Source organism: Aethalodelphis obliquidens, unplaced genomic scaffold, assembly GCF_003676395.1.
Source record: "Aethalodelphis obliquidens isolate GAN/ISIS:26980383/991018 unplaced genomic scaffold, ASM367639v1 scaffold4, whole genome shotgun sequence".
Taxonomy (NCBI): Eukaryota; Metazoa; Chordata; class Mammalia; order Artiodactyla; family Delphinidae; genus Aethalodelphis; species Aethalodelphis obliquidens.
Window position 1 is genome coordinate 56,447,178 of NW_020837948.1, and position 24,124 is coordinate 56,471,301.

At 38.8% G+C, this 24,124-nt stretch overlaps 2 protein-coding genes across 6 annotated transcripts in view; one reads left to right on the forward strand and one right to left on the reverse strand.

The window, feature by feature from the left end:
- Nucleotides 1-7,259, forward strand: part of WDR41 (WD repeat domain 41) — a 44,990-nt gene extending 37,731 nt beyond the window's left edge. Inside the window, exons 10-13 of one of the 3 annotated variants that reach the window (XM_027100782.1) lie at nt 1,612-1,733; nt 2,567-2,655; nt 3,616-3,749; nt 6,596-7,259. In XM_027100782.1, coding sequence (XP_026956583.1) covers nt 1,612-1,733; nt 2,567-2,655; nt 3,616-3,749; nt 6,596-6,748 — 498 coding nt within the window. In that variant the 3' untranslated portion in view covers nt 6,749-7,259. Of the gene's footprint in view, nt 1-1,611; nt 1,734-2,566; nt 2,658-3,615; nt 3,750-6,595 lie in introns of those variants that run through there. The other 2 variants (XM_027100783.1, XM_027100784.1) reach the window with 2 other exon arrangements.
- A 2,919-nt stretch (nt 7,260-10,178) lies between these two features.
- PDE8B (phosphodiesterase 8B) overlaps nt 10,179-24,124 on the reverse strand; it is a 386,263-nt gene continuing 372,317 nt past the window's right edge. For all 3 annotated transcript variants that reach the window (XM_027100776.1, XM_027100775.1, XM_027100777.1), the window contains 4 exons: nt 19,188-19,308; nt 17,043-17,210; nt 14,523-14,652; nt 10,179-11,977 (listed from right to left, as the gene is read on the reverse strand). In XM_027100776.1, coding sequence (XP_026956577.1) covers nt 11,868-11,977; nt 14,523-14,652; nt 17,043-17,210; nt 19,188-19,308 — 529 coding nt within the window. In that variant the 3' untranslated portion in view covers nt 10,179-11,867. The remainder of the gene's footprint in view (nt 11,978-14,522; nt 14,653-17,042; nt 17,211-19,187; nt 19,309-24,124) is intronic.

A 24,124-nucleotide genomic window follows, 5' to 3' on the forward strand; every position in this document is an offset into this window, starting at 1 on the left:
CTCACGGGCCCAGCCGCTCCGCAGCACGTGGGATCTTCCCGGACCGGGGCACGAACCCGTGTTCCCCGCATCGGCAGGCGGACTCCCAACCACTGCGACACCAGGGAAGCCCCATATATATTTTTAATTTGATACCTTTTTCTCACTTTTGTAAAAGTGTTTAAAGTTTTGCATTTTGTACTCTTTAATCTTAAAATTTTCGATTGGTGTTATTAACTGCTATAAATGCTTAATAAAGCATTAATAAAGCACTCACTTTTCCCTGATTTTCTTTGTTTTATCAGAGTTTTTTTCTTTCTGCAGGCGGGCCATTCATTGTTGATGACAAGTGGTTGATAGAGTGATTCTGTTGAGTAAAGGCTGCCCCAAAGCTTATTAATTCTCTAGTTGTGTTGATAATTTTCTTTGTGACTTTGGATAAATCATTTAAACTCTGCACAGATTTCCTGGTCCATATAACTAGTTTCTGAGGTTTCTCTGCATTGAATGTCACCCAGGACACTAGATTTTAGCAAGTTGGCTAGCTGTTCTCATTAATGCTCATGGCACTGGTCTTCAGCTTGCATTGCTACATGCAGAATACCAATCCTGAGGGTCAAGGGGATCATTCCAGATTTAAACTCTGGTAAGCCTTGGGGGGCATGTTTTGGTCGAGATGCTGTAGGTCTGAGTTGGCGTTGTAGCCTTTGAGGCTGCATGAGAAGTATTCTTTGGTGAGAACAGGTAGGCAAAAAAAAAAGGAGTTTTGAAAGGTCTTTCTACTGGCATACCAACTGAGTAAGAATGAATGATTCTAAGACAAGAGCTACCAGAAGTCTAGTGACTTGCAAAATAATTTTGGAAGCTAGGTGGTATGGTATGAGGCAAGAGTAAGGGACTGGAGTAACATGACCTGGATTCTAATATCAAACTCTCACGTCTTAATTTTTGTGTGATATTAATCTTTTTTTATTTTGACTTATTATTCTGGAAAATAGCTTTTCCTGCATTAATGAGATGTTGTGAGGTTGAAGTAAGTATTGGTGAAAGTACTTTCAAAAGATTAAAGCTGCTTTAGTAAAAAGGTGTTTCTAATACTACATTTGGAAAAATGTTTTTGTGAAGCCACTGTATATATGCCACTATAGCATATGCTTTTTTGTATCCTTTATAGGTCTTGTGATGCTTAAGATGTGGAGTGCAAGTAATTTTGCTCACATTTTTCAGGCAAAAGAAGCTAAGTAGTTTTCCCAAGGATATAGTATTATGTGGATGAAAACCTAGGTTGTACCTCAGCAGCTCCACCTCCACTGCAGGCCAGTCTGTCAGCCACAGCTCCTTTCTCTGTCACATTTCAACGAGGAAGAAAGCGATGCTGTGGGGTATAATATACAACGCTTTCTCTGTATTAGCAGTTGTGTCCTTCCACCTTCTAAATGCTGAGCTTTCCTTTGTGCTTTGATATTTTTGGATTTTAGAGGGCAGTACAATAATTTGGGCTGAAGGCTAGGAATAGGGAAGGTAACAGTGGCTTTCTGATCTCACACCAGGCCTGGAAATCTATTACACCAGGTAGTGGTAAGTACTAGTTTTATGCCCATTACTGAACTTCCCCCCCTCTCCCCCTGCCAGAATGTATTTGTTGCAGTTGGAAGGGGTTTATACGTCTATAACCTTCAAATGAAGCGTGTGATTGCCTGCCAGAAAACTGCACATGACTCCAATGTCCTGCACGTTGCCAAACTTCCAAACAGGTACAAGTTTCCGTCAGTTCTGTAACAGGTGAAAGAAATGCATAGTTCCCAGGGCCACCAGTGTAATTTTTCAAGGGGCAAAGTCACCTGGCTCCGTGGCTTGACCTGTTATGTTCTTTTGGAAATGGAGAATACCCCATGGCTATCTTAACAGAAGAGTTGGTGGCATTATATTATGAAATTTACAAGAAGCAAGGTTCAAATGAATTACATTGAATTTCATTATAAGAAGAGATAATTTAAAATTCGGTATTTATTTTAAAAGATAAAAGACTTTTGGGCACTGACTGTGTACTAATTTTTCTTTTTATATTTTCCACAAACCCACCTTTTTGGTGGTGGTGTTTGATTACGGCTTCAATTAAATGGTAGTCTCCTGTTGGCTAAGGCTGCCAACTGAGGGCTTTCCCCTCAGGGTAGATTTGGCTGTTGAGTTTCTAGGGATGAATTATATGAAGGAAATAGAATTATTTTCTATGCAGGATACTTTTAGAGTGAGAGGCGCCCTGAGAAGAGATACCGTGAGAGGAAGGAATGAGACTTCTCAGGATATTGTGAAACTGTAATTCGTAACCTGTTTCCTGAATGCATTTTTAAAAATGGAAATGATACATATTTATAACATTTGAACCAATGTAACAGTATAATGTGTGCCTTTCTTGAGGAGTGCTTTTACTTTGCATTGTAAAGCCATATTGATAAATTGTGATTTTTATTGGCTCCTGCCAAGAGCTGAATAAAAGCAGTTGCGGGCTCCACTGATTTCTTTCACTGCAAATTTAGCATAGGCCTTCCATGGTGCTCTTTTTATCACTGATTTTCTCTTCTGACAGGCAGTTAATCTCATGCTCAGAAGATGGAAGTGTACGCATTTGGGAGTTACGAGAAAAACAGCAGCTTGCAGCTGAACCTGTACCAACAGGTGAGTATCTTTTCTCAAAAAGGTAGTCTTGCTTTTTTTTTGTTTTCTCATATGCAAGACAGAAGAAAGGCAGTGGTATGTAACCACAAAATAATATACAGTGTGCTCCAAATAAGCATCAGATGTTTACATGAAGCATTTGGTAATTGGGATCTAGGATTCACATTTAAATATTGCTTTACTGTAGAACTACCTGTTTATTTCAGTTCAAGTCAACTAGGATTTTTTTGTTTTGAGGGGAAACTATTATTCCTGGTAATCTGACTGACTAAATGGCCTAATGAACTATTTACTCATTTATATTGTCTGTAATTATGTCTGGTATACAGACAGAATTTGTATCATCAGGTGTCAAAGTTCTTTCAGCCTTAAAGCATTATCATTAACATAGAACTCAATTTATTTATAAACATTTTTGTATTTATATCATCTCATGAACTCTTTGATTTTCAGGTGTTTGATTTGAAAAACAAAATCCCTGTTAGTTAGCAGCCTTTGCATAAGAAATCAGATGCTGGTACCCCTGGAATTTCTTCTGGTTATTTGAAGTCATAGGGCATTGCTTTGGGACATCCCTATGTTGCTTTTTGCCTACCCTTTATTGATAAATCTGAGTTGTGACCTCCCCCACCCCCGCCCCACCTCATTGCCATTCAGGCCTTTCATTTCTCTCCTCTTTGATTCCCATTGCCTTTCCTCACGTTAACACACCTTCACCAGTGCGTGAGTAGGGACAATAAAAAGAGATGAGCAACAAACCTGGGTAGCTAAGAGGAAACAAAGTAACATATTTAAAAAACCCTAGTATAGTACCTGGTACCATCTGCTCACTAAGCCCTTGACTAAAATAAGTGGGGAACACTTTTTGCATTTAAGTTTTGTTTTTCTGATCTTAGATTATTATTATAAGAAAAGAGCACAGTAATTTCGAAAATGACTGAAATGGCTGTGTTTTTCTAGGTTTTTTTAACATGTGGGGATTTGGAAGAGTAAATAAACAAGCCAGCCACCCTGTTAAAAAACAACAAGAAAATGCCACTTCATGTTCACTAGAGCTTATTGGCGATTTAATTGGACACTCATCATCTGTGGAGGTATTATTTTTAATAGGCATATAAATGTCCAGGGAATTCCTGCTTTTTGCATCTCACTGCTCTTCTTTCATTTGGTCTCATAAAGACCTAAACTTTCTCTTATCTGTAGGTTTTTGTGGAATCTAAACATGGAATGGAATAGGTTATATAGTATGTGCCATTAGGATCTCTCTTTACAGAGAAATGATTTGAAGAAGGGATGTCTTGCTTCTAAAAAATCACTTAATTACTATTACTTATGAGATGTAGATAGCTGACAATAAGGATGGTGTGAATAATGTTGAATATGTAACAGTAGTAAATAGAGGGTACATGGAGGGTTGTGTTTATGTATGTAGAGGTAAAGCCTTATAGAATCTAATTCCAGGGAAGTTTATCAAATTCATGAACAGTACTGTTTTTACCTCCCTTTGGAGGATAATAATTTGTTAGCGTTAGTAAAACCCAGTGTCTTGACTGTCATTGTGCATATATGAAAATAATAGTTGAGAATTACAGGATGCATAAAGTTCTAACTTGTTATAAATATATTCAAATACTTTAATATTTACTATAGGCATTATTGCCTGTAATGAAGAAGGAATAAGACCAGTCGAGGTAAAGAAATGATTGGAACTGGTAACAGTATAAGCAGAGCCCTAAGTCCCCCTCCCTTCCCCCCTCCCTCCCTCTGTGCTGGTCTTAGTTGCGGCATGCGGGATCTTTGTTGTGGCATACGGGCTCCTAGTTGCAGTATGCGGGATCTAGTTCCCGCGTGCTGCAGGCCCTCTGCACTGGGAGCATGGAGTCCTAACCACTCGATCACCAGGGAAGCCCCATGAGTTTCTTAAATTGTTCTTCCCTGTTTCATAGCCAGGGAGGAACAAATTGGTTTTCATTTGAAAGTGCATTTATACTTAGAAGCAACAGCACAACACTTGTTATTAGCATTTCCTGTATTTCAGGCACTACACTAGACATTGGCGTTTACAAAGAGATATAATATAAAAATATTATGGTCCTGGATATGAGCTGAACCTTGATGCTTAGGTAGGATTAAGATAGTCTTACGACCATAAGCTCCCTGATTTTGGGTACTTACATCTTACTCATTTTTGCCTTCCTCTGCCAGGTAGCCCAGTTGTTTTCATTTTGTTTTTTAACTTTGGGAGTTGTGCAGATGGAATGTGGTAGACAGGAGGGCAAAGATAGACTCTACTTGGTGGCAAGGAGCAGGTTGGCTAGGCTGGAGGACTGTGTTCCGATGAATGGACACAGTAGGAGATAAAGCTGGGAAAGTAGTTTGGGGTCAGATTACTGAATGTAAGGCTAAGGAGTTTGGACTTTTTAAAAAAATTCATACATACATACACAAAAAGTTTATGTATTTATTTTGGCTGTGTTGGGTCTTTGCACACGGGCTTTCTCTAGTTGCGGCGAGCAGGGGCTACTCTTCGATGCGGTGCGTTGCGGTGGCTTCTCGTTGTGGAGCACAGGCTCTAGGCGTGTGGGCTTCAGTAGTTGTGGCGCACAGGCTTAGTTGCTCTACGGCATGTGGTATCTTCTCGGACCAGGGCTCGAGCCTGTGTCCCCTGCATTGGCAGGTGGATTCTTAACCACTGCACCACCAGGGAAGTCCCTGGACTTTATGTTTTAAATAGTAGGAACCTATTAAAGGTTTTTAAATGGTGTGGCACATTTGTCATTGTATGGAAGTGTTCAATTCTTAGAAATTTTCCTGAGTGGAAGTGTTGACATTTAATTACTTTTTAAAAAAATCTTGGCTCTTTCTTGAATTTTCTCATTCCTTTTTTCTTTTGATCCTTACTCTCTAAGCCTAGTCCTATCTACCTGTATTTATTGAATTCTAACTTTTCCATCTCCTGAGGAGTTTTGCTCTGCTAGGTCTCCACCCCTCACTCCTACATCATCAGCTGAGCCCTTCTCCTGCTATCTTCAGAAATGTATGAGTTATGTCTTAGAAAACTTGCATCCTATTTCTCTCCTATATTTCACTCTTTCCCTCAAAGAGCTCATCCTTTTCATTTATCTCCTCTCTACTCCATAGGATGCATGCTGCCTTCTCATCAACATTCCATTTTCCTATTCTTACCTTCCAGCCTGTTCCTTCACTGGGCATGACCTTCCTTTTATTTGGAGAGTTTTATGTTTTTGAAGCTTTTTCTGACAACTTCATTCATTATTGATCTATGCCTCCTTTTTCTGCATTTCTGTGGCAAATCATAGCCTGAACTATGCTGTTTAGTACCTGATTACATCATCTTTAATTGGTACCCTTATTGTTTCAACTATGATTTGGTTTTCACAACTGAATTAGAACCTTTTTAAGGGTAGGGACTATAAGCATATAGATGACACTCAGTAAATGCTTAAGGATTGATTATGTCTCTTTTTATAGAGAGCTAAAGCCATTGTTTCTCTTGGAGAATTTGGAATTCAGACATTTTATTGGTGGCCATTTTTGCATAAATAAGAAGGCCAGTAAAAATGATTAAGTAAAGCAGGTTTGTTGGGACTTCTGACAAAAATCTTAAAACCAATACTTGAGGAATTAGATAATGGTAAAATTTAGACGATACTTTGGGACTTCATGTACTTTACAAAAATAGCTGTTATTTATAGTTCTGTAGTTGAGTAGTATTTACTAGTCTAGCATTTGTATATTTGTATGTGATTATCACTCACACTTAAAAATAACATTTCTCATGAAAGATATGGAGTTTTACGGTCAGATCCAAAGAAGTCTCCAAGGTACACATTTTAACAAGCACCTGTCTTAATCTAGTTAGTATTAGCCTCTTCTCCTTGAAGTTCCTATAATCAGTAATTAAAATTTTTTTTTACAGATGTTTCTGTACTTTGAAGATCATGGACTAGTGACATGTTCTGCTGATCATCTCATTATTTTGTGGAAAAATGGAGAACGAGAATCTGGATTGCGCAGCTTAAAGTTATTTCAAAAATTAGAGGAGAATGGTGACTTATATCTTGCTGTCTAGTTTAAGGAATTTGAACACCTGTGCATGAACCTTGAACAGCAAATATAGGGGTAATACTCTGAAAACCATTACCATATTAATCACTTAAATTTTGTAATTTTTTTTTCTTGTTACTCCATAAAATTCCAATTGTTTGAATTCTTTTTTCTGGGGCTGCAAACCAGCAACAAGTTGCTTCTCAGGTATTAGTACTTTCACCAAAGAATATAGCACAAGTTTTTCATTTGACTTTTCACATAACAGTTACCTGAAACCATTGAAGGAATGGGTCTAATTTCAGCAGTGAATTTTCAGAAAGTGAAGTTTTCAGAGTTCATCACATATACCTGTTGAAGCAGAATTAAATTATACCACAGTGTCCTCACAGAGATAAATTTTTTATGCTTTGAAAAAACTCTACACCAGAAATTATATGAGTTTATGTTTAATGAGGAGAAGAGTACTTGGAACCTCTCACTGTCTCTAATGTAACTATATTGCCTCTAATTAAATTTTTATTCATCAAAAGGGATTAGATTTTTAAAATATTACATGTAATTTCTTTCATTTAGCCTTTTTGGATTTTGAAATACCTGACTTTGTTCTCCAAAGTTGTTAGTATTTTAACTATCATTTAACCTGTCATTCTTTTAAAGATTTATTCAAGGAACCTACTTTTATGGAAATAAATATACATGATCATTATAGACGATATTTTGGGAGAAAAATGAAAAATCCGGTGAAGAGTAAATAGGTAGGATGTAGCATATCTTGAACTTAAACCTTGAGATATCCAGAAAACTGATGCCTCCCTGTAGGAAATGAAGATTCCATAATAATTGTACTTTGTGCTGCTATTGAAGTGGTGAGTGCTGTGTTTTAAGCTTCTTAATTTGAACCTAGACCCTGGGAGGAGGTAGAAATAGAAATAACAGTATTTTTTTATTCTTTGGTTTTCTTTAGAGCCTGTTTGATTAAGAATTCTTGTGATAAATTTAAATATATCCTTTCTCCTACAAATCCCCCTGGTCTTTAGTAACTCTCAGTATTCTAAATATGAAGCAAACCTGAATCTCCCACTGTTTTAACTACAGCTTTTTTTTTTTGGTGCCAACTAATTTGTTTAAATCCTTTTTTTTTTTAAAATTCTAGCTACTAAAATCCCTATAAACACAAATCAGGAGGAATCTTATTACAGTGTATTTTTTCCCCCTAGCCTGAGCAGCTATTGACTAGATTCTTGGTAATAGACCAGCAGCAGCCCCTCATATATGCCAGAGATGAGAGCTAGATCAGTAAAGTTACAGTGTTTTCAAAGTGCCTGATTCATCTTACCATTGGCTCAAATATGAAATGCTTGAGACAGGCATCACTTATGAGTTTCTTGCAGACCACTGAGATTTAATCATCTTCATCACCCCATCAACCTTAGAGCACTCTTTCTCCCTTTTGGTACTAAAGAATAAAAATTAAAAAGTGTTCCATACATTAAAAAATGGGTGGGTTTAATTGTGGAGTTAATCTTAAACTGCTGATGAAAGAATCGTATTGAAGTAAACACCAGGTGGCTGATGTGTCAGAGGACTAATCCTTCTCAAAGAACACTTTCTGGATTTATTTTTTCATCACACACACCCTAATGGAATCTTTGTAAATTGTTGTCACTAGTGTCACTAGTTTTACCTTTGACAGTTGTTGTTTCCTCAACTACCTACAAAGTCTGGAAGAGCTATGGTCATCTATGCCAGACCAGTGCCATAATGTTATAAATAAGGAAGCTGAAGCCCAGTCAGGTAAGGCCTTCCAGTTAGTTAGCTCAATTCTCATTAGCATCAGTAAACGAATTTAAAAACAGAAATTGAACATGACTGGAATGAGAGAGAAGGGTTGTATGATTACCCCTTGAGCAAAACCAGATAATGTTCATAGTCATTGTTTCTGTTTTAATTCACAATGAAAATACCTTTATGGAGAAATATAATAAAATTTATGTAACCACCATTACATAATAGAAGAATGTGAATAGAAAAATTAGCACTGCCTCTTAGCCAACAGATTGTTGTTATTAGGCTTTTAATTTTCTTCCATAGATGGACTTTCTCTTATTACCAGCTAGCTTTTTCTTTGGAGATTCTACTATTAGGTCATGAGTTTTAAAGTTTTCTTGAATTGTATAAGATAGTCAATGAATTATAAAAGGAATTCATAGATTCTTAACTGCTTTTTTCCCTAATTTGTTCTGGATTAGTATTATGTAATAGTAATCTATTCACGTGAATGATACAAACCACAGGTGAGTTGGGGGAGCAAATAGTACTGATGAAAGTACCACTGTGAGTCCCTCTGTTATTAAAATCTAGAGGAAAACCTCCAACCCATTCATGGGAACTTGATGGTTTTTGCTTTCATGAATGCCCTAAGGTCAGAGATGGAGTAAAACAGTGAGATGGGAAAATCTAGCAGAGACTCAGACTTTGATGGCTGCTTACTAGTTGTATGCAGAGTGCTGCAAAAAGTTGAACTTTCAAACTAGAAGAATACAACTATAACTGAGGTCGATAAATATTATGTGCATTTTTTCCATTTCCCTAGCTTAGCTTTCAGTGCTGTTATATTTGCAACACCAGAAGTAATACTATGCAGTGGGCCTTGTCATTTTTATTTAAAAATACCCTTATTACCTCATTCTCTGGCTTACTCACATAACACAATCAAGAGCCTAAACTTGAGGGACATTGTATTTATCTTTCTCAAGTTGAGTGCGTTCTGATTAATAGATGAGGCTTGTTCTTTGTCCACAAGACTAAGCAGTCCTAACTCTGAAGGTAAGCATATTTTAAAATCTTAAATTGGAAGTAAAGAATAACCTAATTAAATTATAGGGTTATTCTGGTCCCGGTAACTGTTTTATAACTAACTTCTGGTTAAGTAGTAGTAGTAATGTGACTTCTCTCTAGTTTAGATCATGTTATATTTTCCTAAATTAATAGGGTTCCCCTCAACACAGACTTATGCTCAGTATGAGAGACAATTATAATAGTTTATACTCACTCATCTGATACACATACCATCTGAAAGACTATTTGGAGGAATGCACTATTTAGTTAGCAACTCAGTAGAAGATTACACCATAGTAGATTACACTGATAAAGAGCAGAGCTATGCTAAAGCTTTAGTACCTGGCAGTGTTAATATGAAATTAATTTGAAATTATACTGAGTCAGTTTTAACAAACATTTACATAGAAAAATGTCAGACATCTGATGAATGTCACTTACCAAATGGAACCAAAAGCGAGATGGTCAAGAAAAGATTGTCGTTGCTTCAGGCAAGCTTCTGAAGCCTAGGCAAATTATTTAGCTCCTTAAAATGGGATTCTGACATCCTGAATTTAATGTGTTCTGAAAACAAAGCGTGTGACTCATGAAATAAAGAACACTAAACCGAAATATTGAAATTATGAAAAATTTAGGCCAAAGAGGTAAAATAAAAACAGCTGTTAGGAATGAAAAATGGCTGTAGGAATTTAGTTACAAGTACTTCACAAAAACATTTTCATCACATTTACTTAGTGCAGCATTACAATACAAAGCTAGCTGCTGTCCTGACCAAGCAAGTTCTCTTACCATCTAACAAAAATAATTTAGGTACATTTCTTTGCATGGAATTGTCATATATGTTTCCATTTGTTGGTACAAAACATAGAAAAAAACATTGGCATGTTTTGTAGTGATAAGTAATTTTTGCCCCCATGTACTAGGTCCACGTGTTCTGCATTCCAATTTTCATTTGAAAAAAGTAACTAACTACTGGTTCAGTTAATTTAGTCTCTGTTTATACCTCTTAGAAATGCAGCATGAAGTACAGAGAATTTGAAAGAAAAACAAAGATTTTGTTTACAGAATCTCTAATTTATAATACATAGAGAAGGGTTGGCTGGTAAAAGAGAAAAGAAAATCTCAAGTCTGACTTCATGTAGACCACAGAAAGTTGTGAAAAGAGCTGTATAAAAATATGCACTTGTGCTTTAGAAGCTTTTAGCATACAATTAATAGCTTAAAATAGTATTTACTGCTTCCCCATATGCTATTTTCTGATATATTTACACACCTTGCAATCTTTTTTTCATCATTAAAGCAAAATGGCATGATCTTAAATATAGATAGGTTAAAAACATCTGAACCTTGAAACTTCCTCTGTCTCCTCAGTACTCGGCACAACGTACTCCATGGACTTAAACCCTGAAAATTTAGATTGCTTTAATAAAAATTTTAAACAGCAAATGTATATAAATTTTTTTTTTAAAAAAAAGCTTGTCCAAGGGCATTCAGATTAATGGCTTGTATATAATACCTACTGTAGTGCCTTGTAACTGCCTCTGTAAACCAGAAATAAAGGGAGAAAGCTCTTGGATTCCCCACAGACAAGATGTCACTTCCTTCCCCATCATGGTTGACTTTCTGTTAAGATGAATCCCTTTTGTAGGAGAGAGGACTACACAGGCTGCTGATACCAGTCTAGAGAAGGCACTCACCAGGCCAAGACAGACTATGTTCTAACTTGGGTGTTACACCATTGATCAGAACCACCTAGCCATGGAGGCTCTGAAGCTAACTAGTTTATCAGCAGTTTGGTCCTAGTTGTTTTGCTCACTTTATATGGGTTTCTTTTCTTAGATATTCTTATGAGCCTTTTAGATTGATGCTCTTGAGGAAAATAGTCAAGCTAAACAGTGATGGTGACTTTCATGGTAAAAGATGAGCTAAACCACTAGCTAAGCTACATGGTCCATCATCCACAGAGATGGTGGGCTCGTGGGCACCAAGTCTTTGCTGCATGTCTCCTGCTAGTTACAGTGAATCAGCTGCAGGGTTTGATGAGGGCAGACAGGATGACAGCAGGGCAAAGGATTTTGCCATGTGTTTGTTCTGTCACTAAGTGATTGTTCAAAATTTTTCTTCATGGAACATAATTTTCTAAAAATGAAATTTGGGAAGTTGAATGATTAAAAGTCAGATATTAAACATTAGCTCCTTAACCTACACCTGTCATTTTCATTATGAAGGAAAGCCTCTTGTTTACACTACTGTGATTCACAGTGCCCTTTGTAGATCAAGAGGTCACCTTCTCTGTCTTGGCTTTAGCTGTCAGATGGAAGCCTCAGACTTTTGCACTTTAGGTCATCTAACGTCTTCCAGTGTTTGTAGTTATCGGCCAAATGTTGCATCAGGGTTGGCAGGTGTGCAAAGGCTGCAAGGATATAAGAGAATAAAAAGAAGCCTGTTAAATTAGATTCCAGGAGCATTTATAAGGTTGGGGCTCTGTGGGACAAATTTGGGATCACAATTGGAGGAGAGGTACCCTAGGTTAGGCCTAAGGTGAACACAGAAGCATGAGAAGGATGAGTTACTAAACACTGGTTTCTGAAATATGAACAGGTCCTTTTAACTAAAAATTGATAACAACAAAAGATCAGAAAGAGAAATTAAAGAAACAATCCCATTTACCATCACATCAAAAAGAATAAAATACCTTGGAATAAACCTACCTAAGGAGGCAAAAAACCTGTACCCTGAAAACTATAAGATGTTGATGAAAGAAATCAAGGATGACACAAACACATGGAAGGATACCATGTTCTTGGATTGGAAGAATAAATATTGTGAAAATGACTATACTACCCAAGGCAATCTACAGATTCAGTGCAATCCCTATCAAGATACCGATGACATTTTTCACAGAACTAGAATGAAAATTTTTTTATTTTGTAAGGAAACACAAAAGACCCTGAATAGCTAAAGCTATCCTGAGGAAGAAAATCAGAGCTGGAGAAATCAGGCTCCCTGGCTTCAGACTATACTTCAAAGCTACAGTAATCAAAGTGGTATGGTACTGGCACAAAAACAGAAGTATAGATCAATGGAACAGGACAGAAAGCCCAGAAATAAACCGATGCATCTATGGTCAATTAATCTACAACAAAGGAAGCAAGAATATACAATGGAGAAAAGATAGTCTCTTCAATAAGTGGTGCTGGGGAAACTGGACAACTACATGTAAAAGAATGAAACTAGAGCATTCTGTAACACCATACACAAACTCGAAATGGATTGAAGACCTAAATGTAAGGCTGGCTACTATAAAACTCTTAGAGGAAAACATAGGCAGGACACTCTTCACCATAAATCACAGCAGTATCTTTTTGGATCCACCTTGTACCTAGAGTAATGAAAATAAAAACAAAAATAAACAAATGGGACCTAATTAAACTTAAAAGCTTTCGCACAGCAAAGGAAACCATAGACAAAACGAAAATACAACCCACAGAATGGGAGAAAATATTTGCAAATGAAGCAACCAACAAGGGATTAATCTCCAAAATACACCAACAGTTCATGCAGCTCTGTATCCAAAAAAAAAAAAATCAAAAAATAGGCAGAAGATCTAAATAGACATTTCTCCAAAGAAGACATACGGATGGCCAAAAGCACATGAAAAGATGTTCAACGTCACTCAATGAGAAATGCAAATCAAAACCACAATGAGGTATCACCTCAAACCAGTCAGAATGGCCATCATTAAAAAGTCTACAAATAAATGCTGGAGAGGGTGTGGAGAAAAGGGAACCCTCCTACACTGTTGGTGCGAATGTAAATTGGTGCAGCCACTATGGAAAATGGTATGGAGGTTCCTTAAAAAACTAAAAATAGAGCTACCATATGACCCAGCAATCCCACTCTTAGGCGTATACCCAGAGAAGACTGTAATTCAAAAAGATACATGCACCCCAATGTTCACTGCAGCACTCTTTACAGTAGCCAAGACATGGAAGCAACCTAAATGTCCCTTGACAGATGAATGGATGAAGAAGATGTGGTATATATATATATATGTATACACACACATACATACATACATATACAATGGAATATTACTCAGCCATGAAAAAGAGTGAGATAATGCCATTTTCAGCAACATGGATGGACCTAGAGATTATCATACTAAGTGAAGTACGTCAGAAAGAGAAAGACAAATATCATATGATATCACTTACATGTGGAATCTGAAAAAAAAGATACAATTCAACTTATTTACAAAACAGAAATAGACTCACAGACTTTGAAAACAAATTTATGGTTACCAAAGGGGAAACACGGGGGGAGGGACAAATTAGGAGTTTGGGGTTAACATATATACACTAAATAGATAATCAACAAGAATCTACTGTATAGCACAAGGAACTCTACTCAATGTTCTGTAATAACCTATATGGGAAAAGGATCTGAAAAAGAATGGATATATGTATAACTGAATCACTTAGCTATACACCTGAAAGTAACCCAACATTGTAAATCAACTATACTCGGATATAAAATAAAAATTAAATTCAAAAAAATTAAAAAGGATCTCAAAAAAATGAAAAGCTGTTTATCAACTGATATTATGAAAAGAATCTGTGATTCAGAGTAGAATTAGTATATTTTATGTTCTCTCTAGAATTTCCTCCAATGACAGAATAAAACTCCTGTAAGCTTTGGAAACATGTCCTTGGAAGAGTTGAACACCTGTTTATCCAGTTACCAAACATCCACTGAGTCTTCCATACACATGGTTTGTGCTGAGGACACACAAAGTGTTCATGCACCCCCACCACACCTGGCCACAAGCAGCTGACTTTTTCTTTTAAGTTACATTTCGTTTACACCTTTAGGCCCAGCCTCTGTCATTAAAGGTAACCATCATAATGTATAGCAAAATATTCTGTTTGTGGGTAACAAAACAGGAACTGTCTTACCATCCCAAGCATCAAACATGTCTGTTATGAAGTAGTCAATAAAGGAGATCTGGGACTTGGGGATGCTACAGGTATTCCGGTCGAATACTGGCATCACTACAGGTAGCCCCTGTCTCTTCTCTTCATCAGTCTGTAAGAAATAACACAGGGCTGTAGGGCACATAAGGAGCTGTCACAGTAACATCTAGTTTGTCAGAACCACTCTGTGAAAATGGGTCATAATCCAGTTGTATCTGTGAAGAAATTGGCTTGGCAAGGTCCTGAGGCTTATATAAGACAACCACCTGATGAGCTCCAGTGACTGGATTCAGGTCGTCTGACTCTCAAATGTGTTATGCTATCTTACAGCACCTCCTGAAGCACTTATCTCAGGATTTGTAGCCCCTTTTCTGAGATCTGTTTTCATGATCGCAAGGTCAAGACTATTTTCAAAGTAACACTAATAATACTAAGTGGCGTTTATACTGAGGGTACAGGAGCGATGGTGTGTTTAAAACTGCTGACGCCTTAGCGTGAATCAAAGAACTGGCACCAAGCTGTACAAATAGTCATTGTATTATTCACTGTCATATGCTTGCACTTTAAAAAGAAAGCCAGTTTCACTTAAGAATGTCTTCATTAAAGTAGTAAGAATTATTAATCTTATTTAAACTTGACCTTTGAAAATATGTCTTTTTAATATTGTGTGTGACAAAATCGGAAGTACATACAAAGCCCTTGTGCTGCACATCAACGTATTATGGTAGTCTGGATGAAAAGCAGTTAGGCAGTTGAGCTGAACTAGCTTCTTTTTTTCATGAAATAACTATGTTTTACTCAAAAGAATGACAAACTGAGATTTTTCAGATTGGGGTATTTGGTCATGAAATTCTCAAGATATGTGTAAATCTGAGTATTTTGCACATTAGAGTGTATGTTTTATGCATAAGGTCATAATTCACTGGGCTGAAATTGAGATCCACATTTACTGGTAGTATGCTGAACCGGAGGCTGGCTGATCAGAGACCTCATTTGTAACCTTTTTTTTAGGTCACATTGTCTTGTGAACATTAGTACTTTCCTTTCTGGGAAAAGGACACCTAAACAGGGAGATTACCTTAAAGAACTTAAAAGTGGTTCTTTCCCGTTCCCCATTCACATACTTTGAGAATAACTAGGAGTAGGATTTTAAGTCTTCTCTGTGGGTCCTGGGAAGCCCCGATAATGGCCTCCTACCAGTTTTTGGCTCAGCTTGCTCATTTCAGGTCAGTAGATTAGGCAGCCTTAAAATAGCCACTGCTGTTCAAGGAGTAGTTTGGGTTTTTTCCCCTCTCTTTCTGGCAAGCTCAGAACTGCTTGTCCTATTTTTCTTTATTCATGGGGTCTCTTCCCATCCTTGAAAGCTGCACCTAACTTACTGGGTCCTCGGCTGCCCTTTGCCCCTGCCAACCCTTTTAGACATTATCAGCTATTCTTTTATTCTGCCTCAGCGGTATGTTCCAGCCATATAGGCACACAACCCTCCCCCCCCCCCGCCCCCCGTCCCCAAATGCATTACTTGTAGCTACTTGTGACATGTTTGTCTATCACAAATAATAAACATTAGTCCTTAGAGCCTCTTCTTTGAAAGTAGGCCTCTTTTAAATGGCATCTTGTGGTCTACTACGTTATTCTCCTTTAATTCCTCTTCACACTGCCAAAGTTGCTGTTTTCCTTATATAAAAATTCTGGTTTTCCTCCCTACTAATTTTGCTCATAACCCTTTGTTCTCCCAGAACTCTCCCAGAATGTCCTTTCCCATTTCTAAATTTTGAAATCCTTCAAAAACAAAAACAAAAACACCAGCTCTAACACCTTTTCCACAAAGCCCTTTTATCTAGAAAAAAAAACTCTGAACTCTTAGGACTTAACATATACCTCCTTTAGAAGTGTTTTCATTTTTTTGTTTGTTTTTTTTTTTGCGGTACGCGGGCCTCTCACTGTTGTGGCCTCTCCCGTTGTGGAGCACAGGCTCCGGACGCGCAGGCTCAGCGGCCATGGCTCATGGGCCCAGCCGCTTCGCGACATGTGGGATCTTCCCGGACCGGGGCACGAACCTGTGTCCCCTGCATCGGCAGGTGGACTCTCAACCACTGCACCACCAGGGAAGCCCTTTCATTTATTTTTAATTTACCAATGTATGGACCTGTTTATGTCTGTCTCCCTCCCCTACTGTATTATGAGCTACCCATGGTGCAGTCTGTTCCCCAGACTGCACCATGGAGATGATAATCTAGTGAATGAATGGAGGATTTCCAAGTTTTTGTGGAAATTCAGGATCTAAAAATTTGAGGATGAAAAGATACTTCCAAAGGCTCAGTTTACCCCCCTTCCCCTAGATAGAGTTTAGTTAGTGCCCAGGCACATCATAGTCTCTTGAGGGACCAGATTTCTGTTCCAGGCAAGGGTGAGCCATTGCTTTCCAGGGAGGAGTCATTTATTTACTGTGACCCGGGGCCATTCCCAGAAGGGAGGTGGAGCTTCCCTAGAGAGGCAGCACACCTGTGCAAAGTACTCCTCGGAGATCCTTCCGGCCCATTCGATACATAGGTCCAGGGGGCGGCATGGATTGGCCACGTCAGCACACTTAATCATCATGCGCTTAATCAGGATTTGATTTTCAGGAAAGTTCTTCCCAGTAGGGTTGCATTCACAGTCACTGCCTTCAATCTGGAAAACAGATAGTCACATCAGGGTGGTTTCAACATGATGGTGAAGCCCACAAGGGCCAGCTGACCAGATATTAGATGGCAGTCACCCAGGCAAACTTAGGCATGAGACTTGATGAAGGAGGCCTTCCCATCCTTAATTCCATATATGATACATTGATATATTCTTGGGGACGGGGAGCAGTCAAACAATACAAACACACAGAGCTTAAAAGGCCGAAGTCCCTATCATCACCCCTCCACAACCTCACTTTCATCCTCTTCCCCAGAGGTAGCTGCTACAAAGCAGGTTTTTGTTTTGTTTTTAATGATTTGGTATGTAATCTTAAGGAAGGAGAGCTTTTCTCCCAGTTTTATCAGGAAATGTGTAAAAGCACAAATTCCACTTTCTTAATACATTAAAGATGGGGAAATGCCACATACATGTGACCCTTCAATTATTTCTTGATTTCTTTCTACTTAATATGCCTGACAGCTCCCTCTCTCCTGTGACCTTCTATCCCACCCCCAGTTACCCACCTCCTCCCATTTTGTTCTTTCTCTTCAGGTATGTGTCCACTCATGCTTTCCAGGCTGCTCTTCTGGCTGGGTGGTAGGGAGGGTGAGACATGTAAGTATTGGGGGTACTAGGAGCAGAAAGCGGGCCAGGGCAGGAGCAGGTATATTCAGCCATGTTAGAAAGACTGGTTGTACACTAATACCTACCTAGTGATGGATGTCAGCGGTCCAGAGCCAAGTGGACAGGTCTGTGAGTAGGCTTATGTAAATGCGACAACAGGTCAATTATACAAAACCTAGAAGACTACGATTCCCTGATTTCAAAGATACCATGGAACTGACTGTGTAAACATCTAATTAGCTCTCCAGAGCTCTGCCAAGCTGAAGGACTGTATGACATTTAAGGATTTTTTTGTTTTGGGACTGGACCTATTAAACCATCAATGGGCAGAATTATATTCTGAAGGTTGGTATTTTGATTACTTACCATTGGGAAGATACTGCTTGCTATAGTTACTGCAGTACATAAATCTCAACAGAGTTGGGGGCTTACTTGGATAGATGACCTTCCCAACTCTAAATTCTATGATTCTGTTTAATTTCCCCCTCTTAAACCCCCAGATCCTTGCTCCCATAAGTCCTCTGTGGAAGGAGAGGGTCCTGGCATTGTGCTGTGGAATCCCTGGGGGATGGAGCAGAACACAGGTGAGGTGGACACTGTTCCTCCATCCAGGCTGGTCATGTGATGGGTCCTACACAGATAGTTTCCTTACTGATCATCAAGTTACATCTAAGACAACCATTCCTCATTCATCCACATATGCAACCCTCATACAGGAATGAATGAAAAGCTTTTCTAACTTTATGGGGCTATGAACAGCCTTACAGTATAAGAGGGCAGTTGATCTCATTTTAAACAGTAAGAGATGTGAACTTATGTCCATGTTCTTAAAACCCAAGTTTGTAGGGACCTTAAGGCAGGTCTAAGGCACATCAGTAAATTTTAAAAAGGAGAAAGACTTGTATTTTTGTTTTCAACTAGTCGCTCCCAATTTAACTTTCTGTAGTCTTTAGATACTGACAGGCTTTTAATGCACATCAGCAGGATTATAGTTCTTTAAAACATCTAATTTTGAGGTCTCCCAAGAGCTCAAAGACCAGAGAACTAGAAAGGCTCTGAAACCCCTAAAATGACACCATTTATTCCAGTCTCTGCTGTCTGCAGGCTCCTTTCATCATAAACTTTGGGCCTACTTTTGTCACTGCTGGCTTTATCTCAGTCAGGGCCTTTCTTTCAAGGAGCTCAGAGTTACTGTGGACACTCTCAATCTATTCTTGTCCTTAGGGAAAACAAGTGACCAGTACTTTCAGCCTTCTTTACCAACTCCAAGCAAATAACCATCTTGCATTCAAGATGGAGAGAAAATGCTTTGAGGCCAGAGTAGGCTCTGGTGTATCTTATTACATGGGAAATGCTTACCTCAGCTGCCATTGGCTTGTTGATGCTGTTCACAAATTTGTTCACATGTTCAAAGTGTTTTGTCATCTCTGTTGCTAAAACCATATCAATAATAGCCTGGCGCAGTGTTCGATAATGGTTCCTAAAATAACCAGAAGACAAAGCGCCTTGTTCACATCATGTCCCGAATTAGAACTGTTCTACCATTTCACCACACTTCCCACAATCTAGGAGGAAGCTAGGGGCACAGAGTTAATGAGTGAAGATCACAAAAAAGTTTACCTGCTCATCTTCCTACTCAGCCAGGACTTGGTGACACTATTCCATTTTCCCCAGTGACAGCTGACCTTCATATGATTTATGAGTATATAAAAAAAAAAGTGTCCCAAGGGTACTTATTTCACAAGGTGATTCCCTTCTACCTTCCCTTGGCAATATCAAAATAGTGAAGTGAAAGGAAATGACAAGTTCTTTCCCTACAAGGCTAGTACAGCAACCTGGTGAGCTGTCCCATGGCATTCAGTGCAGACACAGTGATTCCTGTTACAGAGAAGTGTCATTATTTCTTTTGATGATGGCACTGGAAGAAAGTTTTCCAAATAATGAGCTCTTCTCTAGATTGCAATTAGATAAAAGTTATAATGGAAGGAGCAATAACCCTGCTCAAAATCACCCAGTTCCTATCATCTTTTTCTAACTTCAAGAGCCAGAATGGGGAACTGAATAAAATTGGCTATTGGCAAGAATTCTTCCTATGAAAGTTTCAAAAACAATACTTGATACTGATGAAGCCTTCAGTTGAAGGTGGAATAACTGGTCTCCATATTTTCTCAGGTTTCTGGAGACCAGACAGATGGGTTCAGGTTCATGTTGACAAGTCATCCTTGAGGCTTGAGTAAGCTCTGAGCTCCCTGTATACTGCCTTTTCTCAGGGGTCTGCACTCCAGCCTGGCTGTTGCTATGTAGGAAATACTCATAGCTTGATGGCAGGGTGGTGGCTGGCAAGAGGAATTGCTCCTATCTGTTCACATTTGGCCAACTCACCAGAGGGGGAAACCTGCCCTACCCTGTGGACTCCAGGAGCTCTGCTGGGAGCATGGAACACTGTCTCCTCATGAGTTAGGATTTTAAGTGACCGAAAATTGAGCTGGGGAAAGATGGGTAAGGATACATTTTCCTCAGGTTACACCAAAGACAGGATGTCCTTTTGAGAGGATAAAAATATCTGCTATATTTGTTAGTAGTATAATCAATATTTATAGAGTGCTTTGCAGTGTATAAAACATTTTCATGAACTCACTGAAGACCAGATGGAGTTTAAAAAGATGAACAGTCTAAGCAGAGAATGGAGGAGGGCTGGCTGCACATCAAAGAAACCTATGTGGTCAACGTTTGTGTACATCTTTATGAAGATGTTCTTGCAGCACCTGTGAACATTTAGCAGGCAGTGCTCGCCTTGTGAAGCAGCTCAGGGTAAAGGCACGGCCGCCAAAGTAGGAGTGAGAGCGACGTGACGCCGGGAGGGAAACCCCAAAGAGGCCGCAGCTGCAGGAGGCCAGAGTTCTGGCCGCTGTTGGCCTTCCCTGAGGGCTTCGACCAGGCCCTGCAGGCTGCACAGCAGCTGAGCACCACCCACCTCACGGACCCCGTCCTGCCTCACGTCGCCAACCCAGTCGCCCTGTTGCCAGAATAAGCTGAAGTGTGAAAATTGCTCAGCAGGACCAGGCATAGCACGGGCCTCTTCTCTTGTGGTTTCACTTGCCAAGACCACTATCTTGATAATTCTGAGCTCTTCCCACAAGTGTTCATCTAGGGGTATCTACCCCAGCCATGTGGCTGACAGGGTCTTGGTGCTCCGGCCTGGTGTCAGGCCTGAGCCACTGAAGTGGGAGAGGCAAGTTCAGGAAACTGGACCACCAGGGACCTCCCAGCCCCACGTAGTATCAATCAGCGAGAGTTCTCTCAGAGATCTGTGTCTCAATGCTATGACCCAGTTCCACCCAACAGCCAACAACCTCCAGTGCTGGATGCCCCATGCCAAACAACTAGTGAGACAGGAATGCAACCCCACCCATTAGCAGAGAGGCTGCCTAAAATCATATTAAGTTCACAGACAATCCAAAACACACCATTGGATGCGGCCCTGCCCAACAGAAAGACAAGATCCAGCCCCACCCACCAGAACACAGGCACTGGTCCCCTCCACCAGGAAGCCTACACAAGCCACTGAACAAGCCTCACCCACTGGGGGCAGACACCAAAAGCAACAGGAACTATGAACCTTCAGCCTGCACAAAGAAGACCCCAAACACAGTAAGGTACACAGAATAAGCAGACAGAAATATGCAGCAGATGAAGGAGCAAGGTAAAACCCACCAGACCAAACAAATGAAGAGGAAATATGCAGTCTACCTGAAAAAGAATTCAGAGTAATGATAGTAAAGATGATCCAAAATCTTGGAAATAGAATGGAGAAAATATAAGAAATGTTTAACAAGGACCTGGAAGAACTAAAGAGCAAACAAACAATGATGAGCAACACAATAAATTAAAAATTCTCTAGAAAGAATCAATAGCAGAATAACTGAGGCAGAAGAACGGATAAGTGACCTGGAAGATAAAATAGCGGAAATAACTACCGCAGAGCAGAATAAAGAAAAAAAAGAATGAAAAGAATTGAGGACAGACTCAGAGACCTCTGGGACAACATTAAACGCACCAACATTCAAATTATAGGGGTCCCAGAAGAAGAAGAGAAAAAGAAAGGGTCGGAGAAAATATTTGAAGAGATTATAGTTGAAAACTTCCCTAACATGGGAAAGGAAATAGTCAATCAAGTCCAGGAAGCACAGAGAGTCCCATACAGGATAAATCCAAGGAGAAATATGCCAAGACACATATTAAACTATCAAAAATTAAATACAAAGAAAAAATGTTACAAGCAGCAAGGGAAAAGCAACAGATAACATACAAAGGAATTCCCATAAAGTTATCCACTGATTTTTCAGTGGAAACTCTGCAGGCCAGAAGGGAGTGGCAGGATATACTTAAAAGTGATGAAAGGGAAAAACCTACAACCAAGATTACTTTACCCAACAAGGATCTCATTCAGATTCGATAGAGAAATTAAAACCTCTACAGACAAGCAAATTTAAGATAATTCAGCACCACCAAACCAGCTTTACAACAAATGCTAAAGGAACGTCTCTTGGCAGGAAACACAAGAGAAGGAAAAGGCCTACAAAAACTAACCCAATACAATTAAGAAAATGGTAATAGGAACATACATATTGATAATTACCTTAAATGTAAATAGATTAAATGCTCCAACCAAAGGACACAGACTGGCTGAATGGTTACAAAAACAAGACCCATATACATGCTGTCTACAAGAGACCCACTTCAGACTTAGGGACACATAAAGACTGAAAGTGAGGGGACGGAAAAAGATATTCCATGCAAATGGAAGTCAAAAGAAAGTTGGAGTAGCAATTCTCATATCAGACAAAAATAGACTTTAAAATACAGACTATTACAAGAGGCAAAGAAGGCCACTACATAATGATGAAGGGATCAATCCAAGAAGAAAATATAACTGTTGTAGATATTTATGCACCCAACATAGGAGCACCTCAATACATAAGGCAAATGCTAACAGCCATAAAAGGGGAAATCGAGAGTAACACAATCATAGTAGGGGACTTTAACACCCCACTTTCACCAATGGACAGATCATCCAAAATGAAAGTAAATAAGGAAACACAAGCTTTAAATGATACATTAAACAAGATGGACTTAATTGATATTTATAGGACATTCCATCCAAAACCAACAGAATACACTTTCTTCTCAAGTGTTTATGAACATTCCCCAGGATAGATCATATCTTGGGTCACAAATCAAGCCTTGGTAAATTTAAGAAAATTGAAATCTAATCAAGTATCTTTTCCGACTGCAACGCTATGAGACTAGATATCAATTATAGGAAAACTGTAAAAGATACAAACACTTGGAGGATAAACAATATGCTACTAAATAACCAAGAGATCACTGAAGAAATCAAAGAGGAAATCAAAAAATACCTAGAAACAAATAACAATGAAAACACAATGACCCAAAACCTATGGGATGCAGCAAAAGCAGTTCTAAGAGGGAAGTTTATAGCAATACAATCCTACATCAAGAAACAAAATCTCAAATAAACAACCTAACCTTACACCTAAAGCAATTAGAGGAACAAGAACAAAACCCCCCCAAAGTTAGCAGAAGGAAAGAAATCATAAAGATCGGATCAGAAATAAATGAAAAAGAAATGAAGGAGATGATAGCAAAGATCAATAAAACTAAGGGCTGTTTTATTGAGAAGATAAACAAAATTGATAAGCCATTAGCCAGACTCATCAAGAAAAAAAGGGAGAAGACTCAAATCAACAGAATTAGAAATGAAAAAGAAGTAACAACTGACACTGCAGAAATACAAAGGATCATGAGAGATTACTACAAGCAACTATATGCTAATAAAATGGACAACCTGGAAGCAATGGACAAATTCTTAGGAAAGCACAACCTTCCGAGACTGAACGAGGAAGAAATAGAATATATAAACAGACCAATCAGAAGCCCTGACACTGAAACTATGATTAAAAATCTTCCAACAAACAATAGCCCAGAACCAGATGGCTTCACAGGCCAATTCTATCAAACATTTAGAGAAGAGCTAACACCTGTCCTTCTCAAACTCTTCCAAAATATAGCACAGGAACACTCCCAAACTCATTCTACGAGGCCACCATCACCCTGATACCAAAACTAGACAAAGATGTGACAAAAAAAACTACAGGCCAATATCACTGATGAACATAGATGCAAAAATCCTCAACAAAATACTAGCAAACAGAATCCAACAGCACATTAAAAGGATCATACACCATGATCAAGTGGGGTTTATCCCAGGAATG